This window comes from Entelurus aequoreus, linkage group LG04 (assembly GCF_033978785.1).
Source record: "Entelurus aequoreus isolate RoL-2023_Sb linkage group LG04, RoL_Eaeq_v1.1, whole genome shotgun sequence".
Classification (NCBI taxonomy): Eukaryota; Metazoa; Chordata; class Actinopteri; order Syngnathiformes; family Syngnathidae; genus Entelurus; species Entelurus aequoreus.
Genome location: NC_084734.1, coordinates 23,758,577 through 23,780,060, shown reverse-complemented (window position 1 = coordinate 23,780,060; position 21,484 = coordinate 23,758,577). Strand labels below are relative to the sequence as shown.

The window sequence follows — 21,484 nt, the reverse complement described above, 5'->3', positions numbered from 1 at the left end:
GGGAGCTGCCATGCAAGGCGCTAACCAACAGCCATCAGAGGAAAAGGGTGAAGTGTCTTGCCCAAGGACACAACAGACGTGACTAGGATGGTAGAAGGTGGGGTTCAGGCCGGAGAGCCCGTGCTCCGCCCCGCCCTCCCTCCTCCTCTGTGACAATCAGCTCACGTTAGCGCAGAAAGCAGATGTTGCCAAGCTGCAGCAGCGCTTTTCTGATGTGTTCTCCCCTCGGCCCGGCCGCACGAACCTCATCCAACATCACATTGAGACCAGCCCGGGTGTTACGGTGCGGTCTCGGCCCTACAGGCTCCCCGAACACAAACGCAAAGTGGTTTGGGACAAATTCAAATCTATGCGGGAGTTAGGGGTAATAGAAGAGTCACACAGTGCGTGGTGCAGCCCCATCATTCTGGTAGGGAAGAAGGATGGGTCTGTGCGGTTCTGTGTGGATTACCGCAAGGTAAATGAGGTGTCACGTTTTGACACCTACCCAATGCCCCGGGTGGACAAGCTCCTGGATCGACTGGGCACGGCTCGTTTTTTCACGACACTCGATTTGACCAAGGACTACTGGTAGATTCCCTTGTCACCAGAGTCCAAGGAAAAAACTGCATTTTCCACTCCGGAAGGATTGTACCAATTCGTGACGCTTCCGTTTGGCTCGTTCGGTGCGCCTGCCACGTTCCAGCGCCTCACGCTGCATACGCGGCCGCCTATCTGGATGACGTCATCATCCAGAGTGGCGGCTGGGAAGAACACATGCGGCGGGTGGGGGCGGTGCTCGAGTCCCTAAGGCAGGCGGGGCTCACCGCCAACCCGGCGAAGTGTGCGGTTGGCCGGAGGGAAGTACAGTATTTGGGGTACCACTTGGGAGGAGGGCAGGTGCACCCGCAAGTAGATAAAACAGCGGCAATTGCAGCCTGCCCAACCCCCAAGACGAAAAAAGAGGTGAGAAAGTTTTTGGGTCTGGCAGCTTACTACTGGAGGTTTATCCCCCGGTTCGCGGACCTGACCAGCCCACTAACTGACCTCACCCGAAAGGGTGCTCCAGATCTGGTCCAGTGGACGGAGCAGTGCCAGCAGGCGTTTGAGAGGGTTAATAAGGCCCTCTGCCCTCCTGCACAAGCCTGATTTTTCTCTCCCGTTTTGTCTGCAGGCTGACGCGTCGGGCAGAGGGCTGGGAACTGATTTGTCCCTGCAGGTGGAGGGCGTCGACCGCCCCATCCTGTACATTAGCCGGAAGCTCTCCAATCGGGAGGCGAAGTACAGCACCGTGGAGAGGGAGTGCCTCGCCATCCGGTGAACGGTCGGTGCCCTCTGGTACTACCTCCTGGAGCGCTCATTCAGTCTCTGCTCGTACCACAAACCCCTCCAGTGGCTCCACCACATGAAGGATGCCAACGCGCGGATCACCCGTTGGTATCTAGCTTTACAACCCTACAATTTCAGAGTGATCCACAGACCGGGGGCGCAGATGGCCGTGGCTGACTTCTTCTCCCGCTCCCTCACGGGGGTAGGCGCGGCCTCACGGCTTCCCAGCCTGCGTCTGTCGGTGGAGGTATGTGGAGGGGGGCGTGGCCTGCGGCAGAACGGGGTGTGCCAGGACCGGCCTCGAAGACAGCGACAGGTGCGTCGATGGCCCAGGTGGGCCTTGCTATCTAATCACCTGTCGCCTTTATTGGCAGCAGCCGGAATGAGACAAGTGGTTAGAGTTGGAGGTGGTGCTGGGCGGACGCAGGAGAAAAAGACCTTTCGCTGAAAAGCAAAAGCCTGCACTATTGAATGAAAATAAAACAGTGTTATACCCTGAATTCCAGGCTCTCCTGGCAGTGTGTGGTGGTCTGAAGAACCCACTAGAGGGCAACCTCTACAGTAGTGTTTTGTGCTATGTTTTTGTTTTCTAAAATTGTGAAGTGTTTTGTCTTTTGTTTGTGTTTTATAAAAATGTAAAGTGTTTTGTCTTTTGTTTTTGTATTTTCTGAAAATGTAAATGGTTTTGTCCTATGTTTTTGTGTTTTATGAAGTTGTAAAGCGCTGTCTTCTGTTTTTGTGTTTTATGAAAATGTGTTTCGTTATTTTGTATTCTGTAATTATAATTTGTTTCATGAAATGTTACTGTTCTGCACTTCCAGGCCACCGTACGTATGCACCACGAGTCTTTATAGTTTATTTTGTCCGACCTTGGTTGTGTTCGGTCCGCCTGTGCTGACATAACCCGACCCGAACATCTTCTCGTAGCGCAGGATGCCCCTCCTGGTGTACTGCTTGTTGTCCAGGAACTGTTGGAAACTGCTGAATGTGTCATTGGTGCTTGAAGAGCGTAGGACCTTCTCCAGCAGCCAGCAGATCTGGTTTGGGTTGTTCTTCACCTGGACATGGCAGAAATAATAAATATGAAAACAAAAAAAAACACTCCAAGTACCATCGTAATGAGAAAAAACACAGTAGCGTAGTAGGCCTTAGTATTCATTGAACTCCAGGCAGAGTTTTTTTTTTCTTTTTAACAAGTATATTTATTATTTATGGACTCTGCAACATCACACACAGTTTGAACGGTAACACTGTGTTTAAATATAGAAAAATAAAACACTACTCAAATCAAATATTTGGCGCACCCCTAGACTGAGCCTGTGTACCACTAATCCACAGTTTTGAGAGTCCCGGAACTAGAAGTTTCAGTAACAGAGATAAACACTTTTTTCTTTTTCCTGGTCACATTTCCATGGTCACTTGTTGCTAGGCAGAATTCATAATAAACAGCTTTTTAACTTGGCAACATGGCATAGAAAAGACAGGAAGAATCGGCAGCAAAACATTCAGACCAATTAAGACTCCCAAAACAAGCCACTACTCTGCATGAAATATAAAAGTCAAGATTTGTAATACCTCAATGTATGTTTGAACCTTTTTTCTCAGCACAATGTCGAAACCAAAGGCATGACCCGCTTGCAGGTCCTCCACTTGGACTGATGTTGTCAGGTGGTTGTACTGGTCCTCTGTGCGATAACATGTGGGGTTGAATTCCCGTTTACAGTCACCTGGAGGTGGAAGTTAAATGATTTGGTATTAGTTACTTTCCAACAGCGTATTAATAAATTATTTGATTTCTATGCATAATCCATTTTATAACTTAATTCCACATACTGATTTACTAAAGGTTTTAAGTGTTCTACGCTTATACAAATGTGTGAAGTTATATTTTTCTCTAAGGTTATATTTCTCTTCTTTTGTTGAGAAGAATTGTTGCACAATCTTGAGTAGCAGTTTATAGTTTGCTTTGTGCATCATTTTGGCAAATTCACTAAATCTTTGAATTTCAATATTTTTGATTCAATAAATAAAAAACTTTGAATGTTCTCTATATCCAACATTACGTAAAATTCAAACTGATCTTTTTTTGTAACACGGTAAATCAGTGGTTCTCAAACTTTTTTCACCAAGTACAACATTTAAAAAACACTTGGCAACATTAAAATACAGTAGCGTATAACTATTCATAAAAACGAGGCAGAGGTTATATTCAACAAGTATATTTAACATTTTTGTCAAGGCGTAACATTACAGACAGTTGAAAAGGTAACACTGCAGATATGAAAATAAAATACTGTACTTTAAACAAGTGATTATTTGGCGTACCACTAGATGGAGCCCACATACCACAAATGATGCATGCCAAAGTTTGAGAATCACTGCGGAAATTAATAAAGTGCACTTTTGTAGTTATTTCCCCATGGTAACACTAGCAAGCAGGAGAGAATATGAAGTGATTTTTGGTCTAGAACATATTTAGATCTATACATACAGTATTTCTTGCCACTTTGTTGTATCTTTGTATATGAGATTTCCAGTTCATTTTACTATCTATTATTGCACCTACAAATGTGATTATTTTTACCTTGTCAATGTCTACTACGTCTATTTGTATTTGTGTTTAACTTTCTCTTGAACTGTTATCGAATAGCATTATTTTAGTTTTACTGAGATTGAAGGACGGCTTGTTTTTGTCAAACCATCTCTCTAATTTGTTCATCTCTTCTGTTATCATTTTATTAGCTTGTGTGTGTTCTCTCCTGAATAAAACTTAGTAGGGTTATTTGAAAATGGTACTGACTTTAAGTACTTTGTAACTTTACAAATGTCAATTATATAGAGATTGAACAATTTTGGTCCAGGTATTGACCCCTGGGGTACGCCCAAGATATACTGTAGACATGTGTTTGTCTAGTTTCTTGTATTGATTCCTAGTAGCTTCTTACCAAGCTCAACCCTGTTCTAATTTGTTAATTAGGATATTATGATTAATAATTGTGTCAAATGCTTTTGTTAGACCCCGAAATACTGCAGCTGCACACTGTTTACCATGTATAACATTGGCAATTATTTTGATTAATGCTATCAAGGTTGAGATTTTAGCTTTGTATCCGGATTGGTTGCCCACTTTGGAGTATATACTGTCGAAAAATTAGATGAATGCAACAATGTTTTCATAATCGTACAAACACAACTTTGTATGTCTATGTTTAAATGTTTAATTGAGTTCCTGGTCTCGAGTTTGTTACTTGTGAGCCACTTGTTCGGTGACAGTAAACGGCGATATGAAAATGGTCACACTTGCAAAAACACAATATTTTGACAGAAATGGTGAAAAAAGTTTGACAACCGTTGATACTGGCTTTTTGCGTACCTGAGCGATAGTTGCAAGACTCCCTGAAGAAGAGCAAGCCACCGGGCCGCAACCACGTCAGCATTTTCTTCAGCAACACAAGCAGCTCGTCATCGCTGAGGTACATCAGCAGCCAGTTGGAGAAGATGAAGTCAACACTGCGGACGGAAACGTTGCATGAAGTCCACACATAAACATGCTGATGGCTTCAGATGTTTTAATTAGGTCTGTCAAGTGATTTTGAAAAAAAAATCAGATTAATCACTCTCAAACTGTGATTAATCATGATTAATCATACAGGAACATTAATCATGATTAATCACAGGTTATTATTTGCTTGCATGAATAACATTGGCTTAATAAAATACCCCAATATTTGGATAAAAAAGCAATTTGTTAAGTCAGAATGGAACATATTTTAAATGTTTTACTGAACTGTAAGTCCTTGATTTGCTCAAACCTTGGTGACAGTAAGTATACGGTAGTAAAAATTGCGTACACATTTTGAAAGTCTTTGCAATAATACTGCAAACAAGGTAGACTTACGAATCGATAATTTTAGTACACCATTTAAATCAGATATTAGTCTTTTTTAGTTTAACCAGTTGTTAAAACAAACAAGTTTGTTTACCTTTTCAGATGGCAATGCTGATCTCTTATATTTGGTACATTGCAACCCCAGCTCGTTGTGATTACTTACAAATGTCCAATGTTCTCCATTAAGCAAAAATAATTTGACATTCAGCCAGTGGTTGCAACTTGATGCTCTTGTTTGTGTAGTACAATTGGTTCATCCATGTTGTAATTTTTTATGTAGGTTAATTTGTGTCTTTACTATGAAAGCTTTTTTTTTTTTTTTTACAGTAAATGAGTAACTGAATTTTTTGCGTTTTAATTTTGTGAGGGGAATTTTTTGGGTCGCAAGGCGGTTGGTGCCTGTCATGGCGGCAACCACCGAACCCGATGGTGGATACCAGAGGTAAAGGGGGCCGTCAAGCTGAAGAAGGAGTTCTACCGAGCATTGCTCGCCACCTGATGGTGGACACCAGAGGCAAAGGGGGCCATCAAGATGAAGAAGGAGTCCTACCGAGCAATGCTCGCCGGTGGGACTCCCGAAGCAGCTGACAGGTACCGACAAGCCAAGCGAGCCGCGGCCTCGGCGGTGGCGTAAGCAAAAACTCGGGCGTGGGAGGAGTAGGGGAGACCATTGAGCAGGATTTTTGGTCGGCCTCAAAGAGATTCTGGCAAACCAACCGACGCCTCAGGAAGGGGAATTAGTGCCCTATCCACACTGTTTATAGCGGAAACCTGCTGACCATTACTGGGGATATATCTGGGCGGTGGAAGAGATACTTTGAGGATCTCCTTAATCCTACATACACACCTTCCGTACAGGAGGCAGAGTCTGAAGTCACAAACACGGACATGTCCATCACTTGAGCCGAAGTTGTTGAGGTAATCAAAAAACTGCTCAGTGGAAAGACCCCAGAAGAGGATGAGATTCGCCCAGAATCTCGTCCCTCAATCCCTCAAGGCTCTGGATGTTGTGGGACTGTCGTGGCTGACACGTCTCTTCAACATAGTGTGGAAGTCTGCGGCGGTACCTCTGGATTGGCAGACCGGGGTGGTGGTCGCCCGCAATTATAGAGAGTTCAGACTTCTCAGTCTACCGGGGAAAGTCTATACCAGGGTGCTGGAGAGGAGAGTCCGGCTGTTAGTCGAGCCTCGGATTAAGGAGGAACAATGTGGTTTTCGTTTTGGCTGTGGAACACAGGACATTATTAGTCTTTCACTAGGGTACTGGAGTGGGGATGGAAGTTTTGTGGATTTGGAGAAGGCCTGCGATTCTGTCCCTCGCAGTGTCCTGTGGGGGGTGCTCCAGGAGTACGGGGTCCAGGGTCTATTGCTACGGGCCATACGGTCCATGTACAAATGGAGCAAGAGTCTGGTTCGCATTACCGGTAATAAGTCAGACATGTTCCCAGTGGACGTTGGATTCCACCAGGTCTCCCCTTTGTCACTGGTCCTGTTCATTATCTTTATGGACAGAATTTCTAGGTGCAGTCAGGGTGTGGAGGGTTTCCCGTTTTGCGGCCAGAGCATCGCATCTTTGCTTTTTGCAGATAATGTAGTCCTGTTGGCTTCAGCGTTCACTTTTCAGCAGAGTGTGAAGCTGCTGGGATGATGCACCTCCAAATCTGAAGCCATGGTTCTCAGTCGGGTCGGTAGTGAAGTTTTGCCTCAAGTGGAGAAGATCAAGTATCTCAGGGTCTTGTTCCCGAGTGAGGGAAGAATAGAATGCGAGATTGACAGACGTCAATCTGCAGCGTCTGCAGTGATGGTCACTGCACCGGTCTGTTGTGGTGAAGATAGAGCTGAGCTAGAAGGCAAAGCTCTCGATTTACCAGCCAGTGTACAAACCCTGTTTCCATATGAGTTGGGAAATTGTGTTAGATGTAAATATAAACGGAATACAATGATTTGCAAATAATTTTCAACCCATATTCAGTTGAATATGCTACAAAGACAACATATTTGATGTTCAAACTGATAAACTTTTTTTTTTGCAAATAATCATTAACTTTAGAATTTGATGCCAGCAACACGTGACAGAGAAGTTGGGAAAGGTGGCAATAAATACTGATAAAGTTGAGGAATGCTCATCAAACACTTATTTGGAACATCCCACAGGTGAACAGGCAAATTGGGAACAGGTGGGTGCCATGATTGGGTATAAAAGTAAATTCCATGAAATGCTCAGTCATTCACAAACAAGGATGGGGCTAGGGTCACCACTTTGTCAACAAATGTTGAGCAAATGAGCAAATTGTTGAATAGTTTAAGAAAAACCTTTCTCAACCAGTTATTGCAAGGAATTTAGGGATTTCACCATATACGGTCCGTAATATCAAAGGGTTTAGAGAATCTGGAGAAATCACTGCACGTAAGCAGCTAAGCCCGTGACCTTTGATCCTTCAGGCTGTACTGCATCAACAAGTGACATCAGTGTGTAAAGGATATCACCACATGGGCTCAGGAACACTTCAGAAACCCACTGTCAGTAACTAAAGTTTGTCGCTACATCTGTAAGTGCAAGTTAAAACTCTCTTATGCAAGGCAAAAACCGTTTATCAACAACACCCAGAAACGCTGTCGGCTTCATCTAAGATGGACTGATACAAAGTGGAAAAGTGTTCTGTGGTCTGACGAGTTCACATTTCAAATTGTTTTTGGAAACTGTGGACGTCGTGTCCTCCGGACCAAAGAGGAAAAGAACCATCCGGATTGTTATAGGCGCAAAGTTGAAAAGCCAGCATCTGTGATGGTATGGGGGTGTATTAGTGCCCAAGACATGGGTAACTTACACACCTGTGAAGGCGCCATTAATGCTGAAAGGTACATACAGGTTTTGGAGCAACATATGTTGCCATCCAAGCAACGTTACCATGGACGCCCCTCCTTATTTCAGCAAGACAATGCCAAGCCACGTGTTACATCAACGTGGCTTCATAGTAAAAGAGTGCGGGTACTAGACTGGCCTGCCTGTAGTCCAGACCTGTCTCCCATTGAAAATGTGTGGCGCATTATGAAGCCTAAAATACCACAACGGAGACCCCCGGACTGTTGAACAACTTAAGCTGTACATCAAGCAAGAATGGGAAATAATTCCACCTGAGAAGCTTTAAAAATGTGTCTCCTCAGTTCCCAAACGTTTACTGAGTGTTGTTAAAAGGAAAGGCCATGTAACACGGTGGTGAACATGCCCTTTCCCAACTACTTTGGCACGTGTTGCAGCCATGAAATTCTAAGTTAATTATTATTTGCAAAAAAAAAAAAAAGTTTATGAGTTTGAACATCAAATATCTTGTTCAATTGAATATGGGTTGAAAAGGATTTGCAAATCATTGTATTCCGTTTATATTTACATCTAACACAATTTCCCAACTCATATGAAAACGGGGTTTGTACGTTCCTACCCTCACCTATGGTCATGAGCTTTGGGTAATGACTAGGGATGATGTTTGATAAGACATTATCGAGTTCGAGCCCATTATCGAATCCTCTTATTGAATCGATTCCTTATCGATTCTCTTATCGAATCCAGATAGGTTGTTGTATATGGAAAAAAACACAATATTTGGTTTAACAAAAGCTCACTTTTATTTCATAAGAAAAATATTAAATTAAATAAATAAATAAATATTGACTGTTACCCCCCTAAAAAAATAAAATAAATAAATCTTGACTCTTGTTACCCAAAGTATATCAAGTTGGATTTTTCAGAAAAACAAATATATACAGTAACACAAAAACAACCTGTCTCTGTGATCTATAGGTGTATAAATAATGATATAGTGTTGGGGACAGCGTGGCGAAGTTGGTAGAGTGAGTGGCTGTGCCAGCAATCGGAGGGTTCTACCACCTTCTACCATCCTAGTCATGTCCATTGTGTCCTTGGGCAAGACACACTTCACCCTTGCTCCTGATGAATGTGTGTGTGAATGGGTGAATGTGGAAATACTGTCAAAGCGCTTTGAGTACCTTGAAGGTAGAAAAGCGCTATACAAGTATAACCCATTTATCATTTATCATTTAAATAAAATCAGTCCCTTGGGCACAAAACTGAAAATAATACAGCTCTCCAAAAAGTGCACTTCTGCTGCTATTGGAACATACTAACTACACACACAGGCAGACAGCTAACAAACAAACCAAGACGTTTAATAAAGTTCCAAAGCAGATTTATCCATTTAGGCTCTTTATTGTTGTTGATCTTGCTTTGTCTTTTCCTATCTTTACTTTTGTCTTGCACTGGACTGTTATTTTTTATTTTTTTAAACTGAAATACACACAATGACAAATGTATAAGCTATGTGATTCAATTAACATACTGAAATTTAATACACAATATACAAATATTAGCTTCACACAAATATACAGTCAAACAAATACTTCTGAGTGTTGAAACTATTTCGATGGTGGAAATACACGACTGGCAGCCATTTTAAGTCCTCAAAACATCCATTGAGACAGTGCACAAAAATCGTTTTTCAATAAACATCTTAGTATCAAATTTAATCACTCTCCACCTTAATATTGAGTTACATAAACAAGTTAAACAGTTTTCTTACCGACTTATCTTTTCCAAGGCTTGTAAGAGCTAACACAACTTGTCTACTGCTCAATTGTCTCATGAACTGAACAGACGTCGCCAACCTGGAAGTGCCCAAACTAATGACGCGTAGTATTTGCATATCGCCACAAGGTGTCAGTAAGAGTCTACAATCAAATGGGGATAACATTGCCGTACCACAGGGCATTTCGTGGGAAGGGATTCGAATAAAGAACCAACTCTTTTTCTTTACTATATGGCCTCGATAACAGGAACCGGTTCTCAAAAAGGGATTTGAGTCCATGGAATCGGTTCATTTCTTATCGAACAACCGGGAGAACCGGTTTCGAACATAATCCCTAGTAATGATTGAAAGGACAAGGTCACCAATACAAGCAGCAGAAATGAGTTTCCTCCGCAGGATGTCTGGGATGACCCTCAAAGATAGGGTGAGGAGCTCTGTCATCCGGGAGAGACTCGGAGTAGAGCCGCTGCTCCTTCACGTCGAGAGGAGCCGGCTGAAATGACTTGGGCATTTACCATGGATAACTCCTGGACACCTCCCTGGGGAGCTGTTTCAGGCATGTCCAGCTGGAAGGAGGCCTCGGGGCAGACCTAAGACACGTTGGAGGGACTAGATCTCACAGCTGGCTTGGGAATGCCTCGGTGTCCCCCTTGTGGAACTAGAGGAGGTGGAGACAGGGAAGTCTGGGCATCTCTGCTTAGATTGCTGTCCCCGAGACCCGGACACGGATAAAAAGCGAGAAATGGATGGATGTTTTTTTTTTTACATTAAATTATGCTGACAATTTAATTGAAAACAAATTTGCTATCAAAATTCAGTTTAAAAATTCAGTGTTAAAAAATGTCAGTGTACAAAAAGTTTTAATACATACCTGTTTTGGGGCATTTGCAGCTTCGTGACATCAGCTTGAAGGAAGGTAACATTGCTATGGTGACTGTTGTTCTGACGGTTCTTCTCCACGAAACTCTCCATGAAGTCCACAGCGGTCACATGGGCCGCCCGTGTCAGCAGGTGGCTGGTGTATCGCCTGTAATTTATAATATAAGCACAATATAGGCTGTGTGTGTTTGCAGGACCCTGAAATATGTCAATATTTCCCAGGATACATGCTCACAAGATTCAGTAATATAAGCTGAGATCAAACAAATTGGTCTTTACTTTATTTAGTTGCCTAGCATATCTGGACACACATTAATTGTAGCTTTGATGATGAATTCAAATGTAAGCAACGCCTCTCATGAGAATTGTGTGCAATACAACACATTGTATTTGGATTTTTTTTAAATGACTATAGCAATAGCAAATAAATCTACAGCATTATCAATCAACTGAGCTTTATAACCAATTAATGTTGATATTTTGGTACTTTGGTACGTTTACAATGCTAATTAGTTGCTGTGTTTTAACGTGCTAAAGAAAATTAACTATCACTTACACCTCTTCTTTTGGTCAAATTAAATAAAGGTAATACAACTAAATAAGTTTTACTAGCATATGTCAGTCACTTTTTACATATTTTGTGTCAAATACAATATGTAAAAGTTGAAAATCAAACACTTTTGAGACTAATTCACGGAAAATGTAGTAAGTAAGTAAGTAAGTACGTAAGTAAGAATATTTTATTTATAAAGCGCTTTTCACAGATAAAATCACAAAGCGCTAGGGCTGGGCGATATGGCGTTTTTTTAATATCGCGTTATTTTATTTTACACGATATTTATCTCGATATTTTGCCTTAGCCTTGAATGAACACTTGATGCATATAATCACAGCAGTATGATGATTATATGTGTCTACATTAAAACATTTTTCTTCATACTGCATTAATATATGCTACTTTAAAACTTTCATGCAGAGAAGGAAATCACAACTAAAAAAATCACTATTTTTTTCATACGGTGTTGATCTGGAAATGTTTACCTCGGCATTTTGATGGTGTGGGCGTGTGACATGCGGAGTAAGCACTCTTCATTCTCTAGCAGGTGACTTTTCAAATGATGCTACATATTAGCAGTAATGCTACTTTTTATAGCAATGCTTTCGCCCCACACTTGACAAATTACGGTTGTCTGTTCGACATATTCCCACTTGAAGCCAAACCACCGCCAGACGATGGACCCCCTGCTGTTTTATGGGGGAATTAAATATTTCTTCATTTGTTACCGGGTTTGCACCTTTTCTCTCTCGTATTACCACTCGCACGGCTGTGCCAGCATCACAGCTAACGTTACCCATGCTGCTACCTCTTTGCTGCGCGAGGGCGTATACGTATGTGACGTATGTCGTGACAGTATGTGACGTGTGTAAGAAGGAGCGCTTGTCTGTCTTGAGAAGGAGACACAGGAAAGAGCGAGGAGAGCCTGTAGTGTAATGCCAGCAGCTAAAAGCAACTGCGTGAGAACGTATACTCGAACATCACGATATAGTCATTTTCTATATCACACAGAGACAAACCCGCGATATATCGCGTATATCGATATATCGCCCAGCCCTACAAAGCACTGTACAAAACATAGGTGAAGTAAAACAACAATTCAATTAAAACAACAGGGGCAACATATTCAAAAAGGATACCAAGTGGATTAACAATGATAGTTAAAGGTGCATTAACTAAAAGCTTTACTAAAAAGAGAAGTTTTCAAATGTTTCTTAAAAGTTTCAACACAGTCAAGATCACGGTGCAAATTGTTCCAGAGTCTGGAATAGCCTCGAATGCCAGGTCTCCACAGGTTTTAAAACGAGTTTTTGGGATCTTTAGAAGTCCCTGGCCTGAAGACCGGAGGCTGCATCCTGAGGAGTAGGGGCATCAGTGATGTACGCACGGAATGTCAGGACTAAAATCTTAAACTCAATGCGGAATTGAGTTGTAGGAATATAATTACTAAGGGGAAAACTGAAGGTTTTTTTGGACTCATTGTTTATGCTATGGCGCCATCTTTTGAACGAGTTTGCTCAATCAATCAATCAATCAAAGTTTACTTATATGACCCTCAATCGCAAATGTCTCAAAGGCTTGCACAAGCCACAACGACATCCTCACTCCAATCAACGTTTGTAAATTCAACAGTACAACTTAAACATCATGTGTGAAGTCTGTCGGCAGGGACGTCACTAGGTTTGAAGAACATGGGGGGGGGGGGGGGGCTTAGCCCCCAGGAGGTTCATTAAGAAATGTTGCACTTGAAAGATATTTTTGCTCACAACATTTTGGCACTGTATTAGAATTACACAACAAACACTGAATACATGTAACAAATTCAAGACCCACAGGCCACACCTGACTAATAGGATGGGTGATATGGACTATCACAATAACTTGCCATTTATGGTGAAAATGATACAAGTGAAGATGAAAAAAACCACCCATAGAATTCTACCTTTTTGACTATGAGTCAAAAAGGCTATTAATCTACATCAATGAAGTTGAAGTAGAACACCTGTACTGCAAAGCTGTAGTAGTGTGCTTTGCCTATCATATGATAGGGAAGTTATTTTTCTGTCAGCAATATTATAGACCAGGGGTCACCAACGCGGTGCCCGCGGGCACCAGGTCGCCCGTAAGGACCAGATGAGTCGCCCGCGGGCCTGTTCTAAAAAAATAAAAAATAAAAATAAAAAAATAAAAAAATAAAAAAAAATTTTTTTTAAATTAAATCTACATAGAAAAAACACAAGATACACTTTCAATCAGTGCATCAACCCAAACCCCCCCCCCCCCCTCCCCATGCACACTCATCCACACCCACTCACACAAAAGGGGTTATTTCTTTCTGCTACCAATATTCTGGTTCCCACAACATAGACAACACATCTGCAAGGGACACAGTCCCTGAAGCACACATGATTGTATAGGCTGCTGGTCCACTAACATTTTCATTAATTACTATGTTTTATGTAATTATTTTTATATTGTTTTACATTCTTTTTTATCCAAGAAAATGTTTTTGATTTATTCATCTTATTTTATTTTATTTTTAAAAAAAGGGCCTTATCTTCAACAGACCAGGTTGTCAATGAAATTAGATTTGTTTAAAGGGTTTTTTAAACCAGGCCCAGTCCAGATAATGTCCAAGTCGGACTCAGCAACACACACCTTCATTCATGTACACAGAAAAAAATTAGGGAACACAACAGATTGCATATAATTTATAAACAAAATTACATTTTCAAAATAAGCATTTATGTACAGTCCAGATTATGTCCAGGTCACTCAAATTAGGGAACACAACAACAGATATCATATAATCTATAAACATAATTATACTTTCAAAATAAGCCTTTGAGGACTTCTCATCTTTTTTTTTAATGTTTTTTGGCATCATTATCGTTTTCAACCATGTAACTTTCTAAAGTTAGAAAATACTGAATAAATGTTTTAAAGAAAGTAATACTAAGTGAATATCTGTTTTTGGCCTTAAAAATAAACATTTTACCGAGTACTATAATTAAATTGACTAAATCATGATTGTCAATGAACTCTCCTAAAATAACAGAAACCACATTAAGCTTCATAAACAAACCAATCCTTAAACACATGTTTTCAACTTCCACCCAAAACAAAGACATAATACGACAATACCAAAACAAATGCAGGGTGGATTCAGGCTCCTGACAACAAAATCGGCAATCATCTGACTCTGTCATATTCCATAATTTTAACATTTTCCCTGTGGGTAAAGTTATAAATAATTTTAATTTGAAAATAACGATTTTGCACATCGATAGTGGTTTTATAGATTAGTTTGAATATGGCATCCCATGGCAACGGGCAGTCAAAAAAGTCCTCCCATTTTCCAAAGCGGTAGAAAATGGATGAATGGATGGATGGATTCATTTTCTGAAAAAAAAGGTATTCATGTCGTCTTAGAATGCAACTTAGAATGGAAGGAGAAAATCTCTTTTAGCATCTTTGTATTCTTTTCCACCTATTAATGCGCCACAACTGAGACAACTAGAATTTGAGCATGCTTACTTCCGTAAACAATGCAGGACGTGTGACGTCATGACATATCTGTATTCGTGTCAATTTGGCTTCACAAATGAGTCTGGACTAATTTTTTTTGTAATGACTACCGGTACATAAAAAGATTAGATTTGCCAAAAAAAAATCTAAATTGGACATCCCACCCTGCAGTGTTGTGAAGCCTTAATGCTGCTGTGGTCTGGCTCAACTTTGCTAAGGTAACAGTCAAAACGTGGACTGGTTTTTCAGTGTAGTAATGCAGGCGTTAGTGATGTAACGGATTAGATTGGATAATAAAGGTCTTTAAAACATTTATAATCATAGTAAATAATGACAGGTTATATTATTATTTATTTGAACTCATATTCCTGCATATGTATCTTGCTTTTTTTCTGCAATTTTTTGTAAAAATATATTTTTTTAAATCACACCTATGTCTGTAGGAGTGTTTTCATGCATACATATGCATGAAAACACTAATAATACAAGCGTCCTAAGCATTAACTAAAATGCTAACACGTTTACGAGTGTCTGTCTATTATTAACTTACAATGGCATTATTTTTGTATTGTTACCAAAACGTCACCGTAGAGTTATAGAGTATGTTTAGCTGATTGGAGAGCTAGCTTCCGGTGCTAGTGGGTCCATGAGCCGTTTTACTGCTGTGTTACAGACACCATTTGGAAACAATTAAACATTTACAGAATCAGAATCAAACATTTACATACACTTGTAAAGAACATAATGTCATGGCTGTCTTGAGTTTCCAATAATTTCTACAACTTTTATTGTTTTGTGATAGAGTGATTGGAGCACATACTTGTTGGTCACAAAAAACATTCATGAAGTTTGGTTCTTTTATGGATTATATACAGCAATGTTAATATTTGGTTACTGTCCCTTGGCAAGTTTCACTGCAATAAGGCGCTTTTGGTAGCTATCCACATATTGCTGGGTATTGTGGCCAAACAGCTCAATTTTTGTTTCATCTGACCACAGAACTTTCCTCGAGAAGGTCTCATCTTCGTCCATGTGATGTCAGATGAAACAAAAATTGAGCTGTCTGGCCACAATACCCAGCAATATGTTTGGAAGAGAAAGTTGAGGACTTTAATCCCTGGAACACCATTCCTACCATCAAGCAGGGTGGTGGTAGTCTTATGCTATGGGCCTGTTTTGCTGACAATAGAACTGGTGCTTTACAGAGAGTAAATGGGACAATGAAAAAGGAGGATTACCTCCAAATTCTTCAGGACAATCTAAAATCATCAGCCCGGAAGTTGGGTCTTGGGCGCATTTGGGTGTTCCAACAAGGACAATGACCCCAAACACACGTCTCCCACTGAAGTGAATTAGAATCCATTAATTTCAAAATTTAACATGCATTTTAAAAAGAAAAAACAAACATTTATATAAAAAATATTGTATGAAAAACAATACAATAGAATGTAGTACAAACAACTACAGTAGTATTATGAAGTAAAGTAATAATAACAGCAACATCTACCTCAGAGAGTGGGCTTCTACAGAGCTCTTCTCCGTCAAACACACCATCAGCAGCTTGTCCATAGTTTCATGGATAAATGTCTGTCGTATAGATATTATTCTAACCTTCTTTCCTGGCGTTAGACTCATTCTCCTTGACTATGGTGCAAATGAGCAATGACTGATACTTACAAAAACATCCTGGGCTCGGTAAAGCCGTCCTTCACAACACGTCTTCCCGGGTCCGACTCAAAGCACCACAAGGTAGGGAGAGCAGGAAGAACCGAATGGCAAGCCGAATGGATGTTCAAATTGTTATCTCAATCTGCCTGCTACTTTCAGGAGACACACATCCATGTCCAGGCCCAGGTTTGTTGGTAAATTAGTTAGTCTGAGTCGGAGGCGGAATCGCTGGAGCAGCTGGTTGTCTGCTTTTTGGGGAGCAGGAGGATCTCCGTGGACAGGTGCGACATTGAAGCCTGTCACACCCTGCCTACGAGAACCAAAGGAGCGACACCAGCGATCATCATTCGCTTCACCAACAGAAAGAACAAGATTGCGATCCTAAAACGGGGTCGCAAATTAAAAGGAACGGAGGTGTACATTAACGAACACCTCACCAAAAGGAATGGTGAGATCGCCAGGCACGCACGAATCCTGAGGAAGCAAAGCAAAATTCAGTCTACATGGACTGCCAGTAAAGTGTTTATCAAGCTGATGAGGAGAAAGTCATGGTCATCAACGACATCAGTGATTTGGACAAATTCGATATCTGAGGAACTATCTGCGGCGAGGTAGGACCCCTGTGTCTACTCATGGACACTTTTCACACACACATAATGACTGTCACTCATTGTTTCCCTTTTTTATTCTTTAGTTTTTTTTATTCTTTAGTTTTTTGCTGCAGTTGCAGACGTCATGCCTATGTACTAGTTGGGCGTTGTTGTATATGTCTACCTGTACGGCTTTTTATGCCTCAAAGCAGGCCTACACTACTGTGTTTCAGGCTCAATTGTAAAAAGCAATATAAGTCATAAATCGCTCTCTCTCTTCATCATGGTTTCATACAACCTTAAACTACCCGGCAAAGGCTCACTTGAATATCTGTAGCTTAAGAAATAAAATCCCTGATTTATGTATGATAATGAAGTCTAATGATATACACATTATGGCAATATCTGAAACCCATCTTGACTCCTCTTTTGAGGATGTTGAATTAGCTGTAAATGGATACACAATTTTTAGGAAGGATAGAACAAGATATGGTGGCGGTGTAGCTGTGTATGTGCAGAGTCACATTCCTGTGAACGTAAGACATGATTTAATGTTGGCTGATATTGAGGCCCAGTGGATCCAGGTTCACCTGCCACAGACCAAACCCATACTGGTTGGGTGCTGCTGTAGACCACCTAGTGCCGATATAAAATACCTGGATTTAATATGCAAGATGTTGGATAAATCTAGTGATGAGAACAGAGAGATATATTTTACTGGGGACACAAACATTGATTGGTCCGCTATGTGCCCGCTGAAAAAGAAACTTATTGCTGTAACTAATGCCTGGATCCTCACACAGACCATTACACTACCAACCAGATCAACTATAAATAGAAATGGGCTAAAGTCATCCAAATGCATTGACCACCTATTCACTAATGTTCCTGATAAATGCACTAAAACAGTATCAATAGCTCTTGGCTTTACGGACCACAACTTAAAGGCCTACTGAAACCCACTACTACCGACCACGCAGTCTGATAGTTTATATATATATATCAATGATGAAATCTTAACATTGCAACACATGCCAATACGGCCAGGTTAACTTATAAAGTGCAATTTTAATTTTCCCGCGAAACTTCCGGTTGGAAACGTCTATGTATGATGACGTATGCGCGTGACGTCAATCGTTGAAACGGAAGTATTCGGAGCCCATTGAATCCAATACAAAAAGCTCTGTTTTTATCGCAAAATTCCACAGTATTCTGGACATCTGTGTTGGTGAATCTTTTGCAATTTGTTTAATGAACAATGAAGACTGCAAAGAAAAAAGCTGTAGGTGGGATCGGTGTATTAGCGGCTGGCTGCAGCAACACAACCAGGAGGACTTTGAGACGGATAGCAGACGCGCTATCCGACGCTAGCCGCCGACCGCATCGATGATCGGGTGAAGTCCTTCGTCGCTCCGTCGATCGCTAGAACGCAGGTGAGCACGGGTGTTGATGAGCAGATGAGGGCTGGCTGGCGTAGGTGGATAGCTAATGTTTTTAGCATAGCTCTGTGAGGTCCCGTAGCTAAGTTAGCTTCAATGGCGTCGTTAGCAACAGCATTGTTAGGCTTCGCCAGGCTGGAAAGCATTAACCGTGTAGTTACAGGTCCATGGTTTAATAGTATTGTTGATTTTCTGTCTATCCTTCCAGTCAGGGGTTTATTTATTTTGTTTCTATCTGCAGTTAAGCCCGATGCTATCACGTTAGGTCCTTGCTTGTAACTCCAATTTTTGCTTGAAAATTAAAGCGTAACAATTAGTTGGGAGACAGCCAGCTCTAATCTCCAAACACTCTCAAGTTGAGGTACCTGCTGCTATTGCCACGGTCTGCATACCTGATATCTGCTAGTGGAACCTTGAGGGCACACACCCAGGGAATCAATACAATTGTGTCTAATCTAAAGTAATCTAATGTCCTCTGCAGTAATTAATCTAATAATTAACATTTCATGACGCAAGTCCCTACAGTAGCCCCTTGTTAAGGCCTCTACGCAGCCCCCTATTGTGTGCTCACCCGATGCCGGCCCCCAGTTCCAGCACTCGACATCCATCCAGACCAGGAAGCATGGACAAGATCTCGGGCAGTTCCTGCTGAGTCAGCTCAAGGGCATGCGAGTCCAGCATCATCTCCTCCACTGTGGCCTCTTTGGAGTGCTCCTTCCAGAACTCTGTCATGGTGCCGCGCACTGCACACAACACCACTTAGTCAATAACCAGTTCCAGGAAGATAATAACGACTTGCGGATAATTGAGACGCCAGAAAAACAAAATAAGATGTTACGAAAGCTTCCTGTCATGAAAGAAACAACCAAAAATAATCTCAAACTGGATGTTTACCATAAACACATTTCCTGGATGTGTGTAAACCAGTCAAGTAGCTTTCATGCAATGCACAAAAACGATACATCATCTAATAGACACAAGTGAAAACCAATTGTAATGTACATAGAGTATCATTTTATACAATATAATCGCATTTAACAATCAAAATTTGTATTTTTTTTGTATTAGTTTGAATTAATTTCCATTTAGGTAAGTTCCTCACGCGTGATAAAAAGTGTCTTATTGCATCAGATGTTACATTTGTATAACAATGGCTCTTCGGTTTTTGTTTGTGATTCCTTTCAAAAGGTCAGATTACTTAAGAATGATTATTGTTTGGATAATTGAACATTAAATATCACTTTTACCTTTATTGAAGACTCTTGTCGGCAAATATGGCAATGAACAACGGAGCGTATTTTCAATTCAAAAGCGTCTATTTATCAAAGTGCTGGCACTCACAACTTTCTTTGGCCCCATCGTGGCTTATTTTACAAGGCCCAAAACAAAGAATCTCACATGTTGGTGACAACATGTGGGTTTCTTTGTTTTGGGTACTCCATTCCGGAAAACGGACTACAAAAATACCTCAACTGACTAGCTTAACTGGTTCTGTGACGGATCTCTTAACTCAAAACACTTGTGTCTCAAATCAACGAAAAGTCCTCCGAAATGGCACAATTTCAACACGCAACATCTCTTTAGAAAAATAAATGAATACTTACAGTAGATAGGAAATATTGTATGAAACAATGTAATATAATGTAGTACAAACAACTACGGTAGTTTTATGGAGTAATGTAATAATAATGTACAGTATTTACTTTAGACAGTGGACTTCTACAGTGTCTCCATTTAGCTGCTTCTCGGTCAAACACATCATCAGCAGTTTTTCCATATTTTCAAGGATAAATGTCCGCCTTTTAACATTCTTGGTCGGTGTTCCGCTTCAGTACGGCGTGGACTAGCAGCGACACTCTCCAATTGCTGCGCCAAGTTGGCGACACGCTCGGTCATGTTTTTGGTGATTTCTTTTTTTTCCCATTCAAAGAATATCACCCGCTTGTAATTCAAATTTTAGCCTGCAACTTAAAGCGTAACGATCAGCCAAGAGACTGCTCTTATCTCAAAACACTCTTAAGTTGAGGTACTACTGTAGTTTGTCGCTGGCAATGTTTGACTGTACGATTACAGCGGCGGTAAGCGAAAAACCGAATCCGATGAAAAAACTGATTTACTACTGTATTTTACGACATGTGATTAGATTTAATTTAATTACTGTAATCCAAGTTGACAAAAGAGAATAAAATACTGTAAAAGCGTAGACATTTTCTCCTTGTGCCCCCAAAAGTGACAAAGCATCAAGCATCAAGTACACGTGTTATAATCAATCCTCTGCAGGTCATGTGACCACCGTGGAGACCGCCAACAAATCATCCCTCTCCACATACCGTGCTCCATGGTGCTCTCTGACAAATGCAGACGAAGGGAGAGGCGGTTGTCCGCTGAAACACGGCTGTGCAGTTTGGACCTGCATGATGCAGCTTATATAAGAGGAGGCCGTGAGGTGCGAGAACCTGGCCATGAGAATGTGTCCAATCTGGATGAAGCAAGGGTGAGGGAGTGGGAGTGGGAGTGGACTGGAAGAGTGGCACCGTGTGGTGTCCCACTCAAATGTAGAATAGATGTAGAACAGCACAGACAGGAGAGGGCACATGTCATCGAGTGGAGGAGACTCACATGAGAAGGCGACGAAGAAGAAGAAGACGAAGAAGAAGAAGTCCGGCTGCCCACAGTCTGTCAGTCAGACAATCTCCTCTCTCTCTTTTTTTTTTGTGCTGACACGTTGGAACTTTGCGCAATGGCATGCAGCCATTACGCAACATTGCGTCATGGTGCAGTTGAAAAGAGGGAAAAACTCTGGGGAGAAAACATTGACAACTATTGAAAAATCTCATCTTATCTATATCTAGCTACACACACACATTACACTGTGTATATATATATATATATATATATATATATATATATATATATATATATATATATATATATATATATATATATATATATATATATATATATATATATATATATATATATATATATATATATATATAGTATATAAATACATACAGTACATATGT

At 40.9% G+C, this 21,484-nt stretch overlaps 1 protein-coding gene across 2 annotated transcripts in view; it reads right to left on the bottom strand.

Moving 5' to 3' along the window:
• pmt (phosphoethanolamine methyltransferase) overlaps positions 1–21,484 on the bottom strand; it is a 47,127-nt gene that overhangs the window by 13,252 nt on the left and 12,391 nt on the right. The window contains exons 2-7 of one of the 2 annotated variants that reach the window (XM_062044403.1): positions 21,078–21,257; positions 19,030–19,201; positions 10,670–10,825; positions 4,682–4,818; positions 2,884–3,035; positions 2,178–2,366 (exon numbers count right to left, since the gene is read on the bottom strand). In XM_062044403.1, coding sequence (XP_061900387.1) covers positions 2,178–2,366; positions 2,884–3,035; positions 4,682–4,818; positions 10,670–10,825; positions 19,030–19,190 — 795 coding nt within the window. In that variant the 5' untranslated portion in view covers positions 19,191–19,201; positions 21,078–21,257. Of the gene's footprint in view, positions 1–2,177; positions 2,367–2,883; positions 3,036–4,681; positions 4,819–10,669; positions 10,826–19,029; positions 19,202–20,788; positions 20,844–21,077; positions 21,258–21,484 lie in introns of those variants that run through there. The other variant, XM_062044402.1, reaches the window with a different exon arrangement.